The 23512-nt window shown below is 41.5% G+C and overlaps 2 protein-coding genes across 4 annotated transcripts in view; both read left to right on the top strand.

Moving 5' to 3' along the window:
* LOC108899637 (transforming acidic coiled-coil-containing protein 1) overlaps positions 1 to 16148 on the top strand; it is a 29032-nt gene extending 12884 nt beyond the window's left edge. For 2 of the 3 annotated variants that reach the window (XM_051074757.1, XM_018700181.2), the window contains exons 2-13: positions 5125 to 5234; positions 7380 to 8751; positions 9710 to 9773; positions 10428 to 10620; positions 11411 to 11475; positions 11948 to 12079; positions 12191 to 12267; positions 12415 to 12458; positions 12770 to 12933; positions 13030 to 13136; positions 13241 to 13361; positions 14471 to 16148. In XM_051074757.1, the coding sequence (XP_050930714.1) occupies positions 7451 to 8751; positions 9710 to 9773; positions 10428 to 10620; positions 11411 to 11475; positions 11948 to 12079; positions 12191 to 12267; positions 12415 to 12458; positions 12770 to 12933; positions 13030 to 13136; positions 13241 to 13361; positions 14471 to 14536 (2334 nt within the window). In that variant the 5' untranslated portion in view covers positions 5125 to 5234; positions 7380 to 7450 and the 3' untranslated portion in view covers positions 14537 to 16148. Of the gene's footprint in view, positions 1 to 2959; positions 3521 to 5124; positions 5235 to 7379; positions 8752 to 9709; positions 9774 to 10427; positions 10621 to 11410; positions 11476 to 11947; positions 12080 to 12190; positions 12268 to 12414; positions 12459 to 12769; positions 12934 to 13029; positions 13137 to 13240; positions 13362 to 14470 lie in introns of those variants that run through there. The other variant, XM_018700179.2, reaches the window with a different exon arrangement.
* Positions 16149 to 18082: 1934 nt separating this feature from the next.
* Positions 18083 to 23512, top strand: part of LOC108899702 (lysyl oxidase homolog 2A-like) — a 28531-nt gene continuing 23101 nt past the window's right edge. Inside the window, 3 exon segments of the mRNA XM_051074615.1 lie at positions 18083 to 18251; positions 19981 to 20294; positions 22874 to 23049. Coding sequence (XP_050930572.1) covers positions 20012 to 20294; positions 22874 to 23049 — 459 coding nt within the window. The 5' untranslated portion in view covers positions 18083 to 18251; positions 19981 to 20011.

Below are 23512 nucleotides of genomic sequence, written 5' to 3'. Positions count from 1 at the left end.
CAAATAATATAGACCAGTTGTTGCACACATCATCTTTGTCAATGGCCCTTGCTCCACTCTTCTTTCCCATCCCTCCACTGTTCCTCAAACACACTCATAACTATTCTTCTGGTCACACTTTGACTCACTTCCTTCCTACTCCTCCTCCTCCATCTTCAACTTTTCCCCCATTTTGCAGTTTTTGTAGTTTGCAGACTTGCCAAGACCAAGCCATCTCTCTTTGTGTCTGCTCTTATTTCGGGCTCCAGAGGAAGAGCTGTTATGTAATACTGTGGCTCCACTATTGTCTTTTAAAACTGAAACACATTTCTATTTATGGCATGAGTGTATTTAAAGTATTATACTGTAGATACAGTATAAATACATTATGTGAATATAATCACAATTTTGCATTGCTTTACCTTCTTTCAGAGACTTGAACTGTGAAGTTACAGGACAGCCTTGTCAGGAAAATGCTGTCAGGGGATGTTAAGACTCACTGACAATGTGTCATCAGTCATATTTGTTCTGAGACAGGCAGAATTTGAGCTGCTGTGTGAGCTGAGAAAAACACCACAATATTCTGGGGAAGCCAGATTGTTTTTCCTTCTAGTTTTAGAGACTTTCTCAAAAAATGCCTTTCAGGTTCCTCCCACTGTGTTTGAAATCTGAGCTCTTTTGAGTTGTGTTTGGATTTTGGTAGGAGCGTCAGGCTTCTTGGCAGGAGCCCTGATAGCTGTGGTGGTGGTAGAGCAGCCTTTAAGAATAGGTTGCTCTTTTATCTGGAGCCCCCACACACACACACACACACACACACACAGCTGCCTCACACTATCTTCTGATGTTTATTGATGCCATTTTTAGACTAGAAAAGCACCAGTGTCCTGTGTGAGTGCCACTGCTTATGATTTTGTGTTAGGGATGGTGATAGGGAGGCTTTCTTATGTAACCTACTTACCGTTGGCTACCGTGAGTTTTCTGGTCCCTCACCACTGGTGCAGAGAGTAATTTGAGATAAACACTGAATCCATGGAAACAAAGTCTTTAACGCTCTTTCCACATTTAGACATCAATTTATTGTTGAAAAAAACTCCACTGATGTAGAAAACACACCACTTTCACACCTTCCCTTTAAGGTTTCTCATGTGTTGTAGCTTTATCTATTAGTTACATCTGACCCAAATGTTGATAAAGGATTACTGACCAGTATTACCACTCATAACACATGGGAAGACAGAAGTCTTTTGTTCTAATAAGCCTGAGCTATTAAGGGTCTCCATTATGGCTCAGTAACTTCAAAAACAGGAAAGCCTGCTACTTTTGTGAGCAAACATTTCACAGACAAGAAAGAGATGCTAACTCCTCAGAGTAAAGCCACTGATTGATCTCCACGCTCTAGTGATAATCTCTTTGAACTACCCCTTTAACTACTACCTGCGCATTGATCAGTGCAGGTTAGGATCCCCATCACCCTCACCCCAGCTCCACGAGCTCCACCAGACCCAGACGGTAAATAAGTGGGCAGAGGACAAACTCCACCCTTTCTGGTCAAATGTGGAAACTCTGAGGCTGACTGAGGCACGTGTGTCTCGCTCTGCTCCTCGATGGGAATTCAGGAGGAGTTAAGCTGCTGCTCTGTGGCCAAGTCAAACCTTTGAGCTTTTTGCAATGGAGCGCAATATTAGAAAGCAATGCACAGAAGATGCATTGTTGTATTATATAACAACAATCACAGCACAAAAAACATCAGATACTATGTAGGTGTACTTTAAAGAAACTTCATTACCATAGTAAATGCTGCTTCAAACATGGGTCATATTAGCTATTTATAGGGTATTTCGAATGAACACTTGTCGGTTGATTTCAACTTGTAACTCCTCATTTTCAACAATTTTTTGTGATTTAATAAATAATTCTAATGCTTTATCAATTATATAAATATTTTATAATAATTCATTTTGATACTAGCCCTGCAGACAGTCCACAGCATATATCAGTCAATAATGGATTTTGGGGGCTGATACTGATATCTATTTTGCTCATGTACAAACATGGATATTTTACACTGGAATAGCATTACAAAGGGATATCTTTACCGTCAGTATGAACAGGAGGAGTGATTATAGAGGCTTATATCCATGGAAATATGAGAATTCCTTTAGAATAGATTTGAACCTATTCTTTACACAGGGAATCTGTATCCACTTTAGGGCTCTCATATGTGTTTCATTTTGGCTTTAAGAACTCACATATAAAAGAGGTGATTGGAGGTTTTACTTTATAGCTGATAACTGCTGCTAATTGGCATTTACTCAAATACAAACCACCTTTGGTTATGCTACTACCTTTTCCCATAAGGTGTTTATCCTTTATATGACAAGTGTCTCTTGGTCAACATCGGGAGTCCTCTGTTGACACTTGTGGATGTTTCTGGATTTTTATTTTTTGCAGTTTTAGTTACACTGGAAAACTGTTTTTCATGGTGCTGTGTGTGTTAATGGGTGAATTGAGGGCCATGGTTGCCTGCCAGTACAGTGGTCTGAAACATTACCTCAGACAAATTGAATCTGGTCCAGGTAGAGAACCTGAGGCAATCCAACAGAACTGGTTCCCCTGGTCATGCATGCCAGCCTGCCACTGGATGGGAGAAACAGTTAACTGTTAAACAGCCTGGGGAGGGGGGGCAAAGAAGGCTTTAAGATCCAGCCCCACATTCCTAACCTCTCTCTGTGCTATAAAATGTGGAGCCCCAACAGTTCAGCTCCTCCTCTTCCTCCCTCTGTGTTTGTTTTCTGACTCCCTCCTTCTGCTTCGGAGTAGAAGAGCTGCCTGACAGGGAAGTACCATTCTCCAGCCGCAGGGGAACTTATTTATCTGAGCACAGAAAAGCTGCATTCAAGCTTCCTGCCTTCCCCCCTCTGTGTTTTCTGCCAGTGGACCGGCCTGATGTGGTGGGGAGGGGAGGGGGGAGGTTGGAGGGGGGTTGAGAGGAGGAGAGAGTGAGAGCAGCATTTTGGAGACCAGCTGATCAGAGCTGTGGTATTCTGCCACAGAGGCAGAGGGGAGAGGGAGCGTGACTGGAAAAAAGAGAATATAGAGAAGGCAGCTGACGTATTTGTGATTTTAAGACTGAGAAAATACAAATAGAGGTGTGGAGAGGAAATGCCTCCTTCCTTTCATGGGAAACAGGGAACTCATGTGAAGAGAGAAGCTCTGCGGAAAGATGTGAGAGCTGTTGCCAGGGTGGGAATCTGAGGAAGAAAGAAGCAGAAAAAGGATCAGTCCAGAGCTGGAAAGCAGATCAGTGGCCAACAGTGAGTCGACAGAAGGTTTGAGGAACTCCCCAATCTCCCCTCGTGGGAAGAGGAGTGATGTCTTGGCTGTCACCTGTGTCGTGGGCCAAATGGACGTGGACGGCGGTGCGTGGGGGAGAGGGAGAAGAGGAGGATGAAGAGGGGCAGGGGGCCTGTGAGGAGAGAGAGCAACGTGGAGAGAGAAGGGAGGAAGGGGAGGAGGAGGAGGAGAAATCTCAAGGCTGCAGGCAAGTGTTGCTCTGGAGCCCCGGAGACTAACTGACACTGTGATTCACACTGTCTGGACTGGAGGAAGGGGGGGCATTTCAACATGTGTGTACATGAATATGTGTTCATATGTCTACCTGTCAGGTTGAGGAATCACTCTGGGGGAGGAAGAGATGAGAAAAAAATCTGTTGTCTTACCTGCATGGACAATTTCTTGTATACATGGAGAAATACAATATGTTGTCATGCAGTGCTGACACATCTCTGGTGTGGCTATGGTTTAGCCTGTGACAGAATGTTTTTCTCAGCCTCACCGGTCTATCTTCATTTCTGTGGCTTTACAGAAATAACGCACACTCCAGCACCTGCAGTCAGGCACAGTTTAGTTTAATGATGTAATCATTGCAAACACAGAGATGATGACACATGCTCCAGGCATTGTGGCGTTTGTGTCTCTGCTCCTCGTGTCTGCTTTGATAGCACTATCATCTCGGCCATTGTTCCGGAGTAGACACAAAGATTCACAACTGCTTTTTTGTGCTCCCTCCCACACTTTTAACATTTTATTGACCAGATACTGTATCACTACCCTGGAGTGTTAAGTCACTAAATGCCAGAATCCGTGTTTGTTTACTTGTTTACTATCTCAGCAGATCAGCAGTTATTTAACCAGAGTAACGTAGCTATCTCCTGGAGTCTCATGTAGCTTCCTGAAGTGATCAGATCAAACTGAATGCCATTACACTGCAGCACTGAAATCACAAGCTGGTGTGGAAAAGGGTTAATGTGCTATATATTGCAAACTGTATCCTGGTGCAATGTTTGCATCTTTATTTAAAATGAATACAACAATTCTAGCTTTTAAGTTGTGCTACAATTGGTACTGCACGGTTCTTACAATGAAACAGGAAATAGTAAGCTGCCCTGCTTCCTCTTCCTCTATATGTCTTTTATTCGATCTATCATCTACTCTCTCCCCTTTACTGGCACAAATCAACGAAAACTGAAGTTACTAAATTGTGTGTATGATTACATTCAGTTCATTTCAGGTTTCATTTTGTGGCATCATCCCTTAGATTAATGTCACCCAACCTGGGAGGTTGACAAGATCATTCTACAGTCATGCAAGATGCTGTTTGCTGCATAAAGCAATACAAGAAGGGAACAGCCTCTCCCTGGCTGGAACAAAAAGTTATGATGAGGGTTTGCGAATAGACACACATTCACTTTTTAGGGTCACAAGCCATGAAGCCATGAATCCTACAGTATCTGGAATCAAATAATATTCCATATACTGGCAATATTATGATAAGTTTGTGATGGAATAAAGATGAACTACATTTGTCCTTATACTTTACATTTTAATGCAGTTAGTGCAGTTCTGTTTATGCAGGTTTGTAAAGCTCTGTTGCAGTTCACATTGCTAATTCACCCTTTTGCTTTTGAGAGTCATCAGTTTTTTTATCCTCTGCTCTCAGTGTTTGTAATGATAATTCCACAGTTATATAAAGGTTTTTTCTGTTCTCCTCTCTCATATTTTGAATGTTTCGGAAAGTTAATGCTCCCTCTCTCTCCCTCTCTCTCTCTCTCTCTCTTTCTTTGTATGTGTGTGTGACTACAACAGCTCTGACTCAGAGGGTCATTTTGACACTCCAGAAGCAGCAACTCCTGTCCGCACTCCCCCGACCTTCCCAGGAGAGCTGGAGAACAACAACACCGATGCTGACAAAACAGGTGAGGCCACAGCTGAGCAAATAACAGACAGAGAGAGACAAAGGGAGAAAGCTGACATGAGTCGTCCAAGATGTAAACACGCCACAGTAACACCTCGGGGGTAACTGAAGGTTCTCATTAACATCACAGATACTGAACAGAACAAAACAGAACAGAAGAAATATGTTTTCAAGTAGACAGCACATATAATAGACAATGTCCCTCCTTGAAGTTGCCATGGAAACTAGTCTTTTCGATGTTGCACTAATGTTCAGACATCACATGTGTGTGCATGTGTTTATCTTTATAGTCAACGAAAGAAACAATGTGCCTAAAATGTGTCAACTAAATCATCTTTATATGTTAAAACAATCATTTGGGCATATTTGAATTCCACTACTGTGTCTGAACTGTGCACACAAAGTATCAAGTTCACCATGCCTGAGTAATTGGATACATATGCAGTCTGCTGTCACAGGAATGTACCTATCTACTGCATGTCAACTTTCAATAAGAATTTACCTGCCTTTTCTATAAGCCGTGACTAGTCAGTAAAGTATTCAAATGTTTTATGTATTATATGCTATCAAATGCACAATGCAGTGCTTTATTACAGGTACCAAAGGTTACCTAATACATAAGCCATCCTGCATGCTTGGTATGTAAGCTTGTATGTGCACTGAGTTGGGATTTTGGGTGGGTTTTGGGTGTGATGATGGCGGAAGCACAGTCATTGTCATTTGACTACTGAGAGGAGGAGTCTATAGGAGAGTGTGGGAATGGCCTTTGCTCTGGAATTCAACAGGTTCAACAAAAGCTTTGGCTTGCCCTGTTTTGCACTGGTCACTGATAGAGGTCACAATGAGGGGAGTGACTGAACAAAGCTTATTATCAGGCTGAAACCATCACGCAGCTCTCTTTATTAAGGAGGTTTTTTTGGAGACCATGCATCGATGCAAAGCTGCTGATGTTGTTGTTGTTGGTGGCGGTGGGATTAAATCCTTCCTGTAAAACAGCTCCAGCAACATTTCGCAAAAGTGCTTCACTTTTGTTTCAACCGCAAACATCCCCTCTAGCTAGCTGTTGGAAGTGGAAGTTTTAGTCTTGGCAGACAGGGAACTAAAGCGCCTCTAGAAACTTCTTTTAACGTAAACATGATGGCTGTGTTTGCCTGTGCCCATCCAGAGTCTCCATTACTACATCAGAGTCAGTCTATACGTTATCATGCTTTAAATATTTAATAGATAGTTGAAGACTTTGTGACGGAAAGGCGCCACACCTTAAACTGATTACATTAACAGATGGGTACCTGACATTTCACAATGTTTTGTTTTTCCAAGATACTGAAAGAGATCAGTGTAATCAAACAAGTACTGTGCACAAATATGTGGTACTTTTACTCTTAAGAAAGTCATAACAAAAAATATCATAATAAAATGTTCAACAGATGCAAAACAGTGAATCTTATTAATCAAATGAGACAACAAGATTTGTGTATTATCACAAACAGGCACTGCAGCTGAGGGAGTTTTATCCTTGCTCTGACATGTCCTGCCTCTGTACAAACACAAGAGTGAGGGAACAAAAAGAGCTCTCTAACAAAACACTGTATTGAATATGCATGTGGATACGGATGAGGACATGTTTGCATGGGCATGTTGGATGGCAGGAATACTTTGAAAATGCCACTCGAGCGACACGCTAATGCGAATGGAAGTAGGTAGAAACACAGCAGGCTGTGCTAGTCTCCTAGCAACATAATATTACATGAAAATGGCAAGGAGCATAGTGAAATATGTTGATGTGTCAAAAGGGGCCCTGGAGGTAATAATAATGCTGTAGCAGCCGCTGTCCTCAACTAACAACACATAAAAATAAATCATAGTACTTTTTATTTGTATTTTTCAATGCACTTCTTGGGTTTAAATGTGATGGGCCTCATAGTAAGACATCGCCATGGCAACAGCAGCAATTGGAACAGTCGGCTGGCTAGTAACCTGCTTTCAGAGAGCCAATCAGATATCACCTTTATCTGAGTTTAGATTTGATTGGAGAGCTCGTCATGTGCAGCAAATGTGTGTGTGTAGTTTTAATTGTTGCATTTTGAAAATGTTAATATGTTTTTAAAGGTTAATTCTGGCGTTTTTTCTCTCATTTGTTCTTCAGACTTGGATCAGGAGGAGCACCTGATAGTCACTGCTCCTGTCTGGGATCAGGATATTTTGCTCGGCCGCAACATGGGTCAGGATGAGCCTGCAGTCCCCATGGGTGGCCCACTGGAAATAAACATGCAGACGCTGGAGGCAGAACAAACAGAAAATCTTCCAGAAGCTTCTGGCTCTGTGCCTGTCCCTGATTCACCCTCAATGGAGGAAACTCCTGAAGTTGCTAAATGCACAGCTCCATCCTCTGAGCCATTCCAAGCCCCAGCCCCAATCCTGGTTGCGGATCCTGTCCCAGATCTGGCTCTGACTCCAGCTCTTGATCCAGCCCCAGAACCAGACTCAGTACAAAGCTGTGAACCTGCACTCAACCAAGCTCTGGAGCCCCCTGAGGAAAAACCTCTTTCTGTGTCAGAACCAGAACCAGAGTGCAATGGCCTCCCCAATCAGGCAGAACCTACTCGAAAGACTAAAACCAGCAAATCTAAGCCCCCATCTCTGAAAATGAAGGCCTCACTGAACGAGCTTGCTGAAACAAATGAGGAACAAGAACTTCCTGTTCCTACGGCCACATACAACTTTGACCCTGACCAGATAGATGACGGCTTTAACCCCTTCACCAGCGGCGGATCAAAAATCCAAAACTCTCCTCCACCGTGCGGTTCAAGCTCTCCACCTAGACTTGAGCCACTTGGTAGCTCATTGCCCGTCTGTGAGGCCGGCTCAGCAGCTTCAGTAGAAACGGAGGTGACAGAGTCTTTGTCAGAGGCAAAACCTGTCATGCTGGAGTTTGGTCTAGATGAGGGGACGGTCAGCAAGCTACCACCGAGGAAATTAGGTGGAAAAAAGACAATCAGCAAACTCGCAGCTAAGAAGCAGAGACCCAAAGGATCAGAGGTTTCCAGCAAACCTGCACCAGAACCCACAGTGTCGGAGCCAGTTTCTCAACCAGCATCTGAACAAATTTCCCAGTCAATATCAGAACCTGCATCAGATCCCCTTCTAGAAACTTCTTTGCCAGTTTCAGACTCTTCTGCGCCTCTGAACCTTGACGATGTTCCCATTCCTAAAACAGGAACATATAACTTTGATCCCAGTCAGTGGGATGACCCGAACTTCAATCCATTTGGTAGCAATGACAAGATGAGCAGCTCTCCGGTGCTCCCTAAGGGCTCCTACAGCTTCGACCCAGATAATTTTGATGACTCTGTGGACCCTTTCAAACCCTCCAAAAGCCTGAGCACAGAGGACACATCCAGTAGCGCAGCTCAGCCTGAGAAAAAAGTGAAAGACGGAGGCAAACAGAAAGCAGGGCACCCGCCTGCTGAGAAGAAAGTGAGGCAGATTCCCAAGAAAAGCAAAGAGAGGACAATCAAGTAAGTCAGCAGAGAAATGGTTTGAGATTGAATTTCCATCCATATGTTCACAATCTTCCTGTCTTGCCCCAGAAGCTAAAAAAATGTAAATTCAAATTTCAGTTAATATAATTTCTATTTTGTCATCGTTCTTTCTTGGGCTGAGGGTGTTTGGATGCCTACCAAACAATGCTTTGAACACACGCCAAAACACTTAACACTGCATACTCACCATTGATGCAATTCCTAAACAAGTTATATATAGGCTGTTAAAAGTGCTTATAGCTGCAGTGTTCAAACCAGTTTCAGCTTTTCAAGGGCTGTCTGCATTTTGTGTTAATGCTCGAACATTAAACTATCTGCCGAGCGTCTAACACGCTAAGCTGAACACCTTTAGTCACTCACTCACTCACTCTCCTTTGTCTCTTCCCCCTGTTCTTCATTCCCTTATCAAAACCCTTCCCTTCCCTCACTGTATCCCCTTCATCCTTCATCCTTGTGTCTGTTGCGCAACTCCCTCCTCCTTCCCCCACCTCCAAATCTCTGCTTTCGTCCACTTCTCTCGGCCTCAGGACATCTGAACAAGTCAAGTTTCTCTGTTTTCTGTTGTAAGTACTCTCACTATCGACGCTCTCCTTCACGCATGCTCGCTTCCCATTTTACTCTCATCATGGCACGTGCTGCGTCCAAACTGACTTTTGAGGGAGCATGTGAGGGAAATTAATGTCTTCCTCAGCCATTCCCCTCTCACATTAGCAATTTAATTTGTCCTGTCTTGTGATCCTGCCAGAAGGTGGGCAACACCAGTTTGGTCATACATGTATGTTGCTGCACCTCATCTGATTTCAGGGCTGTGCAACAAGGCACAGAAATGTTTGCAGCTTTATAGCTGTAAAAACAGTGAATTAAAATTCAAATTTCTAAGGATTCAATGTCTAGATTCTAACTGTTGTATTGTCATCGTGTGCTTGTTTTGTAGGAATTCCTGTAAAGTACAGAAATATGATGAAAGCCAGTCCTTGGTGCTTGACGTGTGTAATCAGGTAATATGAGTATTTGGCTGTATGAGTGACTGTGTTTGTGTGTGTGTGTGTGTGTGTGTGTGTTGTGTCAGCTGAAATGTTTCACCTTACTGCAGTGACGCCGCAATGTCCATTATTCAGCAGCTGTCCAACCTCTTGGCCTCACCTCTTAACACACACACACACACACACACACACACACACAGTGACACAAGCTGACAGGAGCATCAGCAGCGTCTCCAGCTCTGCAGTGCTGGCTTAGCACAGTGACAGATCTGTGACTTATCATTGCGCAGTCAAATATTAGTCTGCTGCTCCCACATGCCCTCACATTTATCACCTCCTCCACTCTCAGGAGATACTGTCAAGATACTGTGTAGCTATAGGGCACCTAAGATACCTTAACACAATTTGTCAAGGCCTTCAGTGTTATCGTACAGCATACAGCAGTTGGAATATATTTTAACTAAACCTATAGTTATACTGGATCTCCTGGACAGTGATTAATGCTCATGAAAGGTTTCAATCCACAGTGGTGCATATGCACTTTTTACACACTAGAAAAAAGTTTTCATTAAACCTGCAAACTAAATATATTTACTCCTGTAACAAGTCACTTTTTAAAGCATAAACTACATCTTATCTTTGGGTCACATCTTGTTCTCTCGTCTCTAGGAGGAGGACGAGGTTGTGGTTCAGACCCCAGAGATCACTCAGCGGGTTCATCATGCCACTGATGAGGAGAAGCTGGCCTCCACTGGCATCATGGCCCAGGAACCAGACAGCCAGGAGGAGAGAGGAGAACCTGAATGCAATAAAGCGCCTGTAAAAAAACAGGTGTATGATGATGATGTATCTGTTATGGATGGTATGTTTCTCAGTCGGTTTCAGATTGTCTCTGTTGTGTAAAATTTTAGACTTTTTGATAGGGGTTAGCTGCAGCTTAAGGTCATTTTTAAGTCACTGGAATGTGCTGATGCTGCAGGAAGACATGCATGCTTTTGTTATGTGACGCAAACGTCACCAGTAGACAAAGTTATTTTATCTACAGTCATAGCATCTGGTCACTGTTACTCTACCTACCTTCACAAGTTCCCTTCTGATGTAGTAGTTTAATAGTGTTTTTTAGGAGGTACAGTGTAAAATGCCATTTTAGATCAGAATATGCACAGTATGGTATGGTGTTGTAGAAGTATGCCTCCCCAGAGAGGTGCCAATTGAATTGGAAAATGTGAACAAGGAGAGTGATTTAATTACATAATTTTCTCAGCAACTACTGTTGGAGTTTTGGAGACTGCATCTCCCAAGAATGTGTCAAACGTTATGAAGAAGAGAAACAGAGCAGGCATACTCAGCAGAACCCCTGTCCTGGATATAAGAAAGTTTTAAATGTTACACTGTGGAACAACTGCTTCCCACAGCATTAAAAGCAGTCTGCGTCAGTGGTGCAAGTATTACACCATCTTTTCATTGTGAAAACAAGACAGTCCAATGAAAACTAGACAAGCAGTGCCCAGATTCCTAACTCTGAAGTACAGGTACGTTTTTGACATAGAGAGGGCTACTGTATGGACGTAATTCTTTTTTGTAATTTAGGTAAGAACCGTTAACATTTGTCATTTGTCACTGAAATATTTGTTTTTTTTTTCTCCTCAAAGGTCCTGAGACCAAGATTGCAGATCACCAGGAGGAAAAGGACACCTGCAGTATGAAAGATGATATTGTAAGTACTATAAGAACCTCAGTATGAATATTTAAACATGACCAGCTTGTTTTGCACCAACTGTTCCTCATCTCAATTGAGAATAAGATAGTTAAGCCATACTTTTTTTTTTCATACTAAGACAATAGTTGGTTTGTGTTGCAGTCTGATGCCCCACCAGCTAATTTTGCTACAAGAATCAAATAGTTTTTACTCACACAATATTTATCTAAGATAACCACACTTGCAACTTCAGGGCTATACAAATGTTTGATTTATAATGTCAACACAAAATGTGAACAGTTCATACCGAGCACTGTTTGCAAAGACTTCATGTGATGATGAGTGCTAATGTCTGACAGGAAAAGTAAAAACAGCAGAAGAACTGATTCGTGACATACATACAGGGATCTGCCTACAACATGTGGGGATCATGGAGGTTTATGTCAGATCTTGTCAGACTGAGCATGCATGTTTTCTGCATGTTCCACAGAGCGAGATACCCATGAACCAAGCAACAAAGGTAACCAGCTGTGACCCCACAGACACAGCAACTCTGATGCAAGACAGCGTACCTCTGAGTGAGATGGACAAGGCTGCAGTGCTCACCCTGATCAGAGAAGAGGTATGTCACTCCCTCAGACCGAGTCAAGTGAATTTGATTGTGGTAACATTTTTTTAGATCTAAACAAAGCAATTTATTTCTTTTTCCCTTCATACCCTCTCTTCAAATCAGATCATCACTAAAGAGATTGAGGTCAATGACTGGAAGAGGAAGTACGAGGAGTGCAGAGCAGAGGTTTTTGAGATGAGGTATGAAGCTTCACTATTACTTTGGCACCTTGTTTCCTGTTGACAAAACATCACATCGCATGAATGTCGAAAAGTATGATTGGAGATGATAATGATTTGGAGATGCAAAGTTGACAGAGAATGGCTTTCTGCTCTTATCTTTAACAGGAAAATTGTTGCAGAATATGAGAAGACGGTGGCACAAATGATTGGTAAGTTGCTGCCACCTAGTGGTGGTAGTTTTTGGTTTTATTTTATTTAACAGGCATAACACCTCACGTTTCATTGTAAATAATATGCATTTTTCATGGCTGCCATGTACTACTGTAACACTTTCTGGCTGCACTGTCTCTTGAGCTAACATCTACACAATTAACATACTGTGTGCTCATATGGTATTTTTGCATCTGTTGATGTACCTACACACTTAAAGCCGCGTTGACTGTGCTGTTTCAGTTCAGTCTAGAAGTAGTGTGCATAATGTAGCCTTTTTCTTACATTTTGACTTGTCTGTTGGTTGCAGAGGATGAGCAGCAGCAGAAGACCCTGTCCTGTAGTAAGTCAGTCAGGCAGTTGACCCTAGAGAGGGACCAGGCCCTGGCTGACCTTAACTCAGTGGAGCGCTCCTTCGCTGACCTCTTCAGGAGGTATGAGAACATGAAAGGAGTTCTGGAGGGCTTCAAGAAGGTCAGTAGAGCTAATGTATAAATCTCTTCATGAAGTGTAGTCCACCTTCAATTAAATGGCCAGATCACTAGAAGTTCTCTATATGTATTTCACCAGAATGAGGAGGTGCTGAAGAAGTGTGCGCAGGACTACCTGATGCGGATCAAGCAGGAGGAGCAACGGTACCAGACCCTCAAGGTGCATGCTGAGGAGAAATTGGACAAGTAAGGGTCAAGTTCCAATTATAAGATATGTGTTTGATTTCCACTGGAGTTCAAGGCTGATTCTCACTTTCTTTTCCTCTTTCTTCTGTCTCCCCCTCTCACAGGGCTAATGAAGAGATAGCCCAGGTACGTGCTAAGGCCAACGCTGAGAGTGTTGCATTGAACGCCAGCCTAAGGAAGGAGCAGATGAAGGTGGAGTCACTTGAAAGAGCTGTCCTTCAAAAGGTAGGATGACTGTAAACATGATTTAAATGGAGAGATTTGCATGAAGTTTTCTATGGTGGTTTCTACATTTTCTTATCAACTCTAAAGTCTGGTAAAAGGAGCTGAACACAAAATGTTTAAATATTTTATTTGTCTGACTTAAAGATGATAGATAGATGGTTAAATGGATGACATCCGAAAATGCACAACAATGAAAAGATAACACTACACTACACTACACACTACACTGCAACTAAACATAAGGTTTGAACATCCATTTTTTCACTCACAGTGGGGCTTGCAGGCCAAAGGGGGTGGGTGTATACAACTTTATGGGTGTGATTAATATGTTAGCAGGTGATTTCAGGTAAGGTTGTGTATCTAAACTTGTGTTTTAATTCATTTATTATGGTCTAATCAATTGTTATGTTCAGGGATTATTACTGTAAACATGTAACATCTACCTCAATTTCCACAGAACCTGTTGTTTCCTGTCTGTTTATTTGATTTGGTTTTCTCTTTTAGTTTCTGTGCACAAAGAGGAACCACAAAATTTTCAGTACACAGAAAAAGTACCCTTTTCCTGTCTTGTGAAACTAGATAGTCCATCTGATTTTCTAGCTAAATCAACCTCCTCCAACTCACAATGTAGCCCACAGATTACACAGATTAACGGCGTCGTTTGATTACAGCAATATTATAAGTCAGACATTTACAGTGATCTCTGTATGGCACCCTGCAGCCTTTATTCCTTTAGGGTGCTTCAACACCTAAGCACTGGAGACAGATTGTATAAATGCACATTTGGAAACATGTAACTGAACACTAGGGGGCAGTGTTTCATTTACCAAAACCACAATGTGGTGGAAATGAGATGGAAAAATAGATAATAAAAAAAGCATGCTATTTGCTGTTTTGTACTTAATGGATGTCAAATACCCGTCCCTGCTCAACCAATTAGTATTTGAAATGCAGCTATGGGCGTACACACTCACAAGCTACAGCGAAACCTTTTCTCCAGGTAGAGATCTAAAGACTTTTATTGTACTTCTACAGAGATGGCTTTCTGTCCTGGCTTGTCAGCTCTACCACCAGTTTCTAAAAATTCTTCCTGCCTCTTTATCTCACAGAATCAGGAGATCGAGGAGCTCACCAAGATCTGCGATGAACTGATCGCCAAACTGGGAACAGAATAGGAGGCCTTTAATTGAACTCCCACTGCAACACCTAATGTAAATTCTGTACATGAACACATGCAGCACATCTCAACTTTCTGTCTCATATGTTTTTAAAGATATACATGTTATTGAAATACAGATTGGATGCACTTGCTAATAATTTTTTTCAGACTGAAATATGAAACCAGAATAATGTCCTTGTGTAAATCAAGAAGCACAAAGCTATCACTGGAGTGTGTTTTAATTATTTTGAAGGAAAAGCATTGTGATGATATTGAAGCCATGATTTATTGATCTTTCGTTAAGGATTTAAAGGATTAGTTCATTAAAATAATTAATTCATTTTCATCTGTTGGTTCTGGTTTAAAACAATTAACCAGCTTTTTGTACTACAGAGAACTTACATCACCATTTTATACAATATGTTTCACTCAAAGCTGTAAGAAATAATGTGGAAACTAAGGGAAAGAAAATGTCAACAGACAGATAGACACAGTTTTCAGTAAGGACAGATCACTTCATTGAGTGCCTAAACTGACCATAGCATATTAACTTTATGGCATTTATTTTTATAGTTCTGCTGGTTATCTTCTTTCATCAGCAAATGAACTATAAGTAATATTACAGAGCATTTCTTAAGTTGCCTTTTACTTTGTCTTTCTTGTTTCACAGGGTGACATATACAGTGTGTGATCGAGTCTTCAGTTATGTAGTTTTTGAAGTTAAGCCACAGAGTTTCTTGTACATTATGCCTCCATGAGTCTCTGGGATTGTTAAACATAAAGAGCACTTAAGAGAATAATACCTTACACTCAGTTTTAATATATCTTCATTTTGATGGGAGTTTGACAATAATGGGTGGAGATGAAAGTTCAAAGTAGTAAAAACTTTGCCCTTATTATACTGTAATATTAAACCATGTGCCATGTTTCATTTTCTCTCGCTCTGCATTTGAGTGTGGAAGTTAAAAAGCACAGTCTGTTGCTGCCATGTAGATATTTTTGGATGCTATTCATATTTTATGTGTGAGCCCACATGTTGCTGGTGTGCCTTTTTTTGTCTATAAAAAAAGGTTTTGATTTTTTATTTCCTACATACAGTTGTTTCCACACTCTGTTGCCAAAGTGTACTGTGTACAGTATGTTTCTTGTACGATCACAATATCTTGAACAACAGTGTGTTATCATGGGTTTGCAGTTTTAATGCTTTACCTGCAGATATAGATCAATGATGGACTATATTACTGTTTTTGATAAAGGCCTGTGTTTTGGGAGAGAACATTTTCTGGTCTGACTGAACTTGAAGGAGCACAGTCAGATGTGTATCAGATATGATGAACAGCTTTTTTTTCTTCTTTGACATCAGCACAATCAATTGCCAAATGTCAGTGTAAAATGAAGTGGGTTTCAGTATGACTCTGGCCTGTTGTTGTGGTGTTACAGCTAGTCTGAAGGTGCTTTTCAATGCAAATCCATCGTTACAGTACAATATGTGTAAATTTTATACTTTATGAAAAGAGTATTCAGAAATTTTGTTCCTAATGTTTGTAAGAATTTAAGAATTAAGTATACTCAGATTGTATGTTAACTGCTATATTTTGTGCATTCCTGAATAAATGGTTAAGATTTAATATTATGCTAGTGTTCTCTTTTGCCCAAATCATTTAAACTGTGCATGTCAAACCAGTCCACTATCGTGTTATGATGAACATAAAACAGATGCAAATTCGGTCATAGTTCATTCCTACAGAGGAGCCAGACACCAGAGTCCATTACTGTTTTCATGCTCTTGCAGCCAATGTACTGCAACTTTTTTACAAACATGTCATTAGTGGCATTTTGTTTGCGAGTCAAAAGCCTGCAGTTTCCTCCAGCAGTCAGATTTGACAATTACAACAATGCAGTGAGGGAATGTATCAACAGAACAGCCTATTTTAGCCCGTGTGGTGTGGTCAAGTAATTTGTAAGGAGATGCCCATTCATTAACAATTTCAGTATTCATTTAGGATGTCAAATTGAAATAAGAATAAACAAAAATGATTACATTTGTTTATTGTAGATTGAAAGAATGACACTAAGGTACTATAGTTACTAACTGGGACCTCTACCAGCACTACATATGTTTGCTGGTATTACTTCCTGATATTATTCCTGATGTAACTTAATGATGTTTACTCAGACGAAACAAGTGGCCATCCTCATGAAATCACATTTGCCTCCCTAAAACACCCCTCCTGTTACCAAACCTGTCTGAAGCAAACTAGTTTACCAAATGTGGTCATTAAGTTTAATTGCTGTAGCCACACAGCGCCACCAGATTTACCACAAAGATATTTCTGCGTGTAAAACAATGTATAAGTTACTAATTCTTTGTGACTAATGGTTAGGCTAAGGTTAGTGTGGAATATGGTGATTATACTGAAAGGCAGTGAAAAGGTACTCACTAGCCAGATGGAAAAGAATAAAGTCAGTCCATGTGCCCGTCACCGTGGCTCTTAGTTGATGATTCATTGGCTGGCTCCAGCACATCATAACAACCTGGATATTTGCTGAAATGCAAGATTCTCATCAGTACATAAACATCAAGAATTGAAAAAAGATTAATGTGAAATTTTGATGATGATTTGGAATGAAAGAGGTGCAGAAGCCAAGGCAAAAACAACTACAATCAGAAGAAAAGTAGTTTGAGTCATCTGAAAGAAAAAACATGTTTGGTCTACTTTGAGTAATTTTTTTCTATTTTATGTCACATAAATTCAGGACACACCTGTTATGACATACATGGACACTATAAACATATTTGTCTCAGTCATATTTCTTGCTTGTCACGCTTTGGGCTCAAGTGAAGACCTGGATACTGTCAAATTTTCTTTATATTGTGCTTCTTTGGAAGAACATTCACTATTGTTTTATCACTGACTTTGTCTACATGGTGAGAAAATATCTTGCTCTCTTTGGCTTCTCTTTTAACTTTGTCTAACAGCCATTGCATGATTAAAAAGAGTGAATGGACCTGACTCTGATATTGCCTGATGGAAATGGTTGTCCACATGAGTTAACAGCAAACAAAAGGTACAAAGAGAATTGACACTCAGTGGAATCAGCAGTACTAGCCTTCACTAATCTTCACATATAACACCATCATTTCATTCAATTTGAGTATCAAAAATATTGCTGACCAAACTTTAAAGACACACTCCCAGTCCTCAAGTATCCTCAACTTTTACTTATGAGAAATAAAATGCACCCCAGTCTGGAAAAATGAACAGTTAATAAATAAATTGATTTGAATAGATAATTTATTTTAAAAAGTTACTGACTTCTCTGGAGGTCAATAATCTACTAAACTCTGATGAAGAACTGCCGTTTTAGTCTTAGGCTTTATGTATATGAAGGCATAAAACTTTGTGAAACAGACTATCAAATAGATGGGTTTCATAATCCACAGATCTAAGATCTTTCCAGCTCGTGGCTGCGGTGTGTTTTCGTAACCCTGGTGACTGGGCCGGAGGGGGGCGGGTTCAGGATGCTGAGGCGGCCGCTCATTGGCTGTTCAGCGTGGTGAGGAGTGGGACGGGAGCGCGCTGCCAGCTGTGAGGGGAGCAGAGAAAACAGCCAGGAGAGTACTAAAGGGACAAAGAACCGCTGCTTTCACATCTCATCCTCTCCAGCAGGTTGGAAACCTAAAGGTCTTCGTCTTGGAAGGGCTCACTGCTTGTTCTTCGTCTGCTGAAGTAAGTGTTTCCTCTCACCTCTAACGGTTATCTCAGTCAGACTAGTCGACTACTGACACTGGGATGTTGTTTTGCACGTGCATGAAACTTTTTGAGGAAACAAACTATCTGTAAAGTGTATCATTTTATTTTTTTGTGCGACTTGGAACATAAATAGAATATATTTTTTTACTTTTATCTTATTGTAAAAAGTCGTTTAAATTAGATTTTGCATCCTTCCCCTACTCATTCACTCTGAATATTTAGGTCTGGGCTGTCCAGTGCTCAACAGGGACTTGATGGTTGATTTATGCTTTTCACAAATGAACAATAGACAATACAACAGCACTGGCTTTGACTGAAAAAGTAATAAATTCAGCATGTGGTGAATTTGGATTTTCCAGTTGACTTGACAGTCCTTGGCTACCTTTCACTGCTTTTACTTAGCTATTGTTTGGCCTTATTGTTCTTATTTAAGACTTGCCTGTTTCAAATCTAAATTTTTTTTTGAAAAACGTTCCATTTACAACCTGCTGTAAATATAAGCCGTGTTTCGGAGCCAGATTAAACTGTTGACTGTGAGCATTGTTCTGTAGGAAGTGGGTGTGTCTCCACTGGTTTTGTAAGCAGCAGTATCTAGATCCTACACAACAGATATTCAAGAGAAGTGTTAATTTTTCATAAGAACAGGTGTGTGGAGTTGGCATGTGCTGATATTTGTACAATCAGATATATTCAGAAGCGCACTCTGAAATCTGGTGGACTCATTTAAAACATACATGTAGCTGATTCATTCACTGTGTGTCGAATTACTGTCTCAGGAGACACACTGAATATAAAAAGGCCAAATTAAAGTAGCTCCTGCCTCCTCCTAAACTTGTTCCTTTCATGGTTGAACCCCCCCCCCCAGATGTTTCACTCTGGGTATCACAAGTGATGCCTAACAATTTATTGAGTGTGTTCTCCAGGGGTGTTTTTTTTTCCTCAGTTTGTTTGGCTGTTACTATGACGTCAGCTCGGAAAGCACCTCCCCCCCGCACCCCTTCCTCCTCCCACGCACTAGAAGATGAGGAGGTCTCCTTACTTTCACTGTCTTCCTTCCCTCCTTTAACTCCAGGAGCATTCCTCCCTCAGGGCTTTTGGTCCCTCCGTTGACACTTTCATGGTTTGCCATGAAATATCGAGGTGGAGTCAACTTTCCCTCTGAACCTCTGTTAAGCAGCCTCCAGGCACACAGATCAGCAGATAAATGAGAGAGACAGCACCCACCCTGCAGGAGCCCACATTTGCTCTCCATTAGGCTGTCAGTGAGACAGAGGGAGGAATCCTCATCTCAGCAAACATAAACCCCATTCTCTGGTAGTCAAATGTGTTCTCACCGTTTGCTCACTATATGCTGAATTCTGTCAGTCATTCTCAAACTTATACTTGTGGTTTCACAGAGGCCAGCGAGAGGTCTCTGGCAGCCTGATTATGGCCAAATCAAACTGTTTCTCCACAAGATTTTATACTGAAAATGCTCAGTGGCCTAAATTATGGACAAAACCACCACACACCACAAATTACTGTCTGCTTCTTCCTGTATTCAGATAACATTCAGCCCTCTCTTTAACCCTTTGGAAAATGGCACTTTTAAACCTCCATCTTATTTAGAAATAATCAAAAGCATAGTTCAGTGAAGTGTAAAACAGTTTGAAACAGCCTCCGGTGGTGATGCTCACAGTCTTTTTCTCTTATTATCTCCCTCTAGATCTCTGTGTTCTACTCCCTCATCCTGCACAATGCTGCGCCCAGTAGCCATCCACTGTCTCTTGTTTGTTTCGCTGTGCACGTGGGCGCTGTGCAGTGCCCAGTCAGACTCTGGCACCCCTGTAATCCAACTGCGTCTGGCCGGGGAGAAGCGGAAACACCACGAGGGCCGGGTGGAGGTTTTCTACAATGGAGAGTGGGGGACGGTGTGTGATGATGACTTCTCCATCTACGCCGCCCAAGTGGTGTGCAGAGAGCTCGGCTTCGTGGACGCCGAGTCCTGGTCGCCCTCGGCCAAGTACGGAAGAGGAGAAGGTAAGAAAACCCGCATGGAGAAGTATTTGTCATTTCTGGGAATATAGATATAATTTAAGTGTTTTTAAACTTGAAAATCCATCTCAGAACCACGTTATTCAGCTGTCTAAGCTGAGGTGAGGGTCACAGGGTGTTAATCTCAGCAGCCACCCACACACACATCCAAAAGCAGTATATCTCTTCATACAGTTTCATAAGTTCCATGGAAATCCTTGAATGAGGTACACGTTTCCCCCTGTCTGACTGCTAATACCCTCAGGCACTGGTTTCCCCATTAGAGGAGATGTGAGAGACGCCAATCAGTTTGGAGCATTACAAGTACAAGGGGGGGTGAGGGGGGGACTGGAAACACTGGGTGTGTAAACCAGGCATGCGTGCACACACACACACACACACACACACACACACACACACACACACACACACACAGACATAATGTCATCTCCTTTTTCTTTGACTTATATGAATTCCTCTGTCGCTGTTTTTAAAAAAAACCCCGATTGAATTCCAGACTCTGTAAATGCAGTAGCTGCTGGCTGCTGGTGGTACGTGTACGGTGGTGGCTGTTAATTAAAACAGTCTCCCTTGTTAAAGGCACATTTTTTCCCACTGGGTCAGCCACATCCATCCAGCCACTTCAAACATGAAGTAATTAACTCAGTTATTTGCTCCCCAAAGCACCACAGTCATTACAGCAATTTCAAGAATCAGCATTTATGAAGTAATATACTCCATGCATATAATGTTGCACGCAGATACATTTTTTTTACGAGAAGCAGTTAACAGCCAGTTAGATGTATGTATATATGCATGTCCTGTCCGAGCAGAAAAACAACTGATTGCACTTGATTTTAACAGTGGTTTAGTTACATTACACTGAATATGAAGATGGAGGCACTTGGGATTGGGTTAGGGTGTGCCCCACCAGAGTTTCTGAAAGTTTACTAAAAAACACTTTGAATGTTGTGAAATTGCATGTTTTTAAGAGGGGTGAGAGGGGCAGGAGGTTTAATTTTAACATAGTCTGTGCAGAAAAAGCACTGTGCCATTTCTCACAAGGGAATTATCAAACATTTGCCAGGTTATGATGAGGAGAGCTTCTCTTTTCGTGACAAATAGATGTTTATTTTGTAGGAGAATCATTTTTGAAAGGAGAGCACTTGAAGCTGCGTGCACGTGTTTGAACGGGAACTACTTTTATCTTTCATGTCGGTAGAGACATAAAAGTGATGAAGAGCCTTTTTTACATTTCCCATCATCATGTTGACTGGTGAAATAAACCACCAAATGTTTTTAATTGAAGACATAACTACATAACAAGTACAAGGACATCCCTTTTGGATGCAGTGGTTTTCCTGCCTTGTTACTAATCAAATTCCCAGCAGCCATTGCAGTGCTATTATTTGCCAACTCAGTGTTTAATAACACAGGATCCATTTTGTCCACGATTGTATTAGGAACACCGTGCTCCGTCCAGTTTGTTATAATTTCGAGTTTAGGCAATGTTTTTGACGTAAAGTGCCAATAAAAGCTCAATTTGAAAATTAATGGCTCTCTGCACGCTGTGCTCCCCGCTCTTTTCACCAGCTTGTGAAATTACATTCCCATAACACGTGCAAATGATGGTTTTAATGCAGCAATCCAAATTTATCACAACTGGCAATGCTGAACATTTGTTTAGACAGGGGTGTACTGAGACCAAGCTGTTTCTGACTTGGAATCTCTGCTGTCATTTCAGCAGCAGAAAAAAAAAAAAACTTGGCTCTTACTATGAAAAAAAAAAAGTTCCAAAGGTAATCATCTGCTGCCAGGAGGAGGCTACGTGACCGTATAACATGCAGTCACTTTCTTGGTATGATCAGGATGTTCCTCAGCAACATGTTGAGACTGCCAGGATGATGAGCAGCCCGTTGGTGGTTTCCATGGACACATTTATGTGGTTTCCTTCAGCTGGCTGATTCAGAACAGCCAGCTGGACAGCAGATGATCGGCTTCAGCCGTGACAACATTTACTGGCCAGCTTTGAGCTGAAAAAACACGTCAGGTTATGCTAGAGACACAAACACATCTCCACGTGAGTAGGTTTACTGTCTCTGTGACTAGACATCAGTGGAAATGTTGAAATAGATGTCACTAGGGTGTGGCACACAGCTTAGGCTGTCAAGGTGCAATGTTGAAACCACTGCTTCAAATAAAATATTCCCCTATATATAATACATTTTCACATTTTATTTTTATCTGATGTTATTTCTAACAAGGGCATGCACATACAACAAAAGTGTCTTTTCAAGTGAGACCTGCAGTCCGAGCCAGTGGCATCAACATGTATACTGGCTGTAACTGATGACTGAAAAGGAACAAATGCTCATCTGAGCTAAAGCTCATGATGATGTTCAGAAATTGCTAATTTTGTTTGACCAACAGTCCAAAATCCAAAGATATTAATATCAGCTAAGACAAAGAAAAGGAAAAACTCCTCAGAGAAATTTTAGATCAAAACACTGAACAAAAACAAGATCAAAACTGCATCTACATCAAGACACACGTCCATTCACCCATGTCTTCTCTCTCTGCTCCAGGTCGTATCTGGCTAGACAATGTGCACTGCAGAGGTGGAGAGAAGAGCCTGGCTCAGTGTGAGTCCAACGGCTTTGGAGTGTCTGACTGCAAACATTCAGAAGATGTCGGGGTGGTATGCAACCAGAAGCGCATTCCAGGCTTCAAGTTCATCCGGAACCAGGCCAACGGCGAGATGGTAGGTTCACATGGAGCAGCACACTCACAAATGTATACACAATCAATCCTGTATGTATACGGTACACTTACAGCAAATAGGGGCATCTAAACTCACACTAATTTAAACACCTGGGTGGGATCAGTGGATCACATAATTGATAGCGCTCAAGTAACATCCACACATGGTTCAAGTACACACACGTAACCTGAACAGATGTTCAGCTCAATAAAAAACAGAACAGAGCACAGGCGTGGGATGAAAGAAAAACCTTATCATGGTGCTCCTAAGGAGCTCCAAGTGCCCTATTTTTTGTCAAATCCTGCCAACTTTCCAGACTGAGTAGTGAAGTATATGAATTGTCTGTCTGTCCATATTAAGAGCAACAATATTTTGCTGCATCGGAACACAGTCTTGACATGTCCTAAACAGAATACCAAAAACCTGTGTGATGAAATATACATTGTCCATTTTCTCTTTTACA

This window comes from Lates calcarifer, linkage group LG12 (genome assembly GCF_001640805.2).
Source record: "Lates calcarifer isolate ASB-BC8 linkage group LG12, TLL_Latcal_v3, whole genome shotgun sequence".
Taxonomy (NCBI): Eukaryota; Metazoa; Chordata; class Actinopteri; family Centropomidae; genus Lates; species Lates calcarifer.
This window is presented reverse-complemented; position numbering and strand designations above follow the sequence as displayed.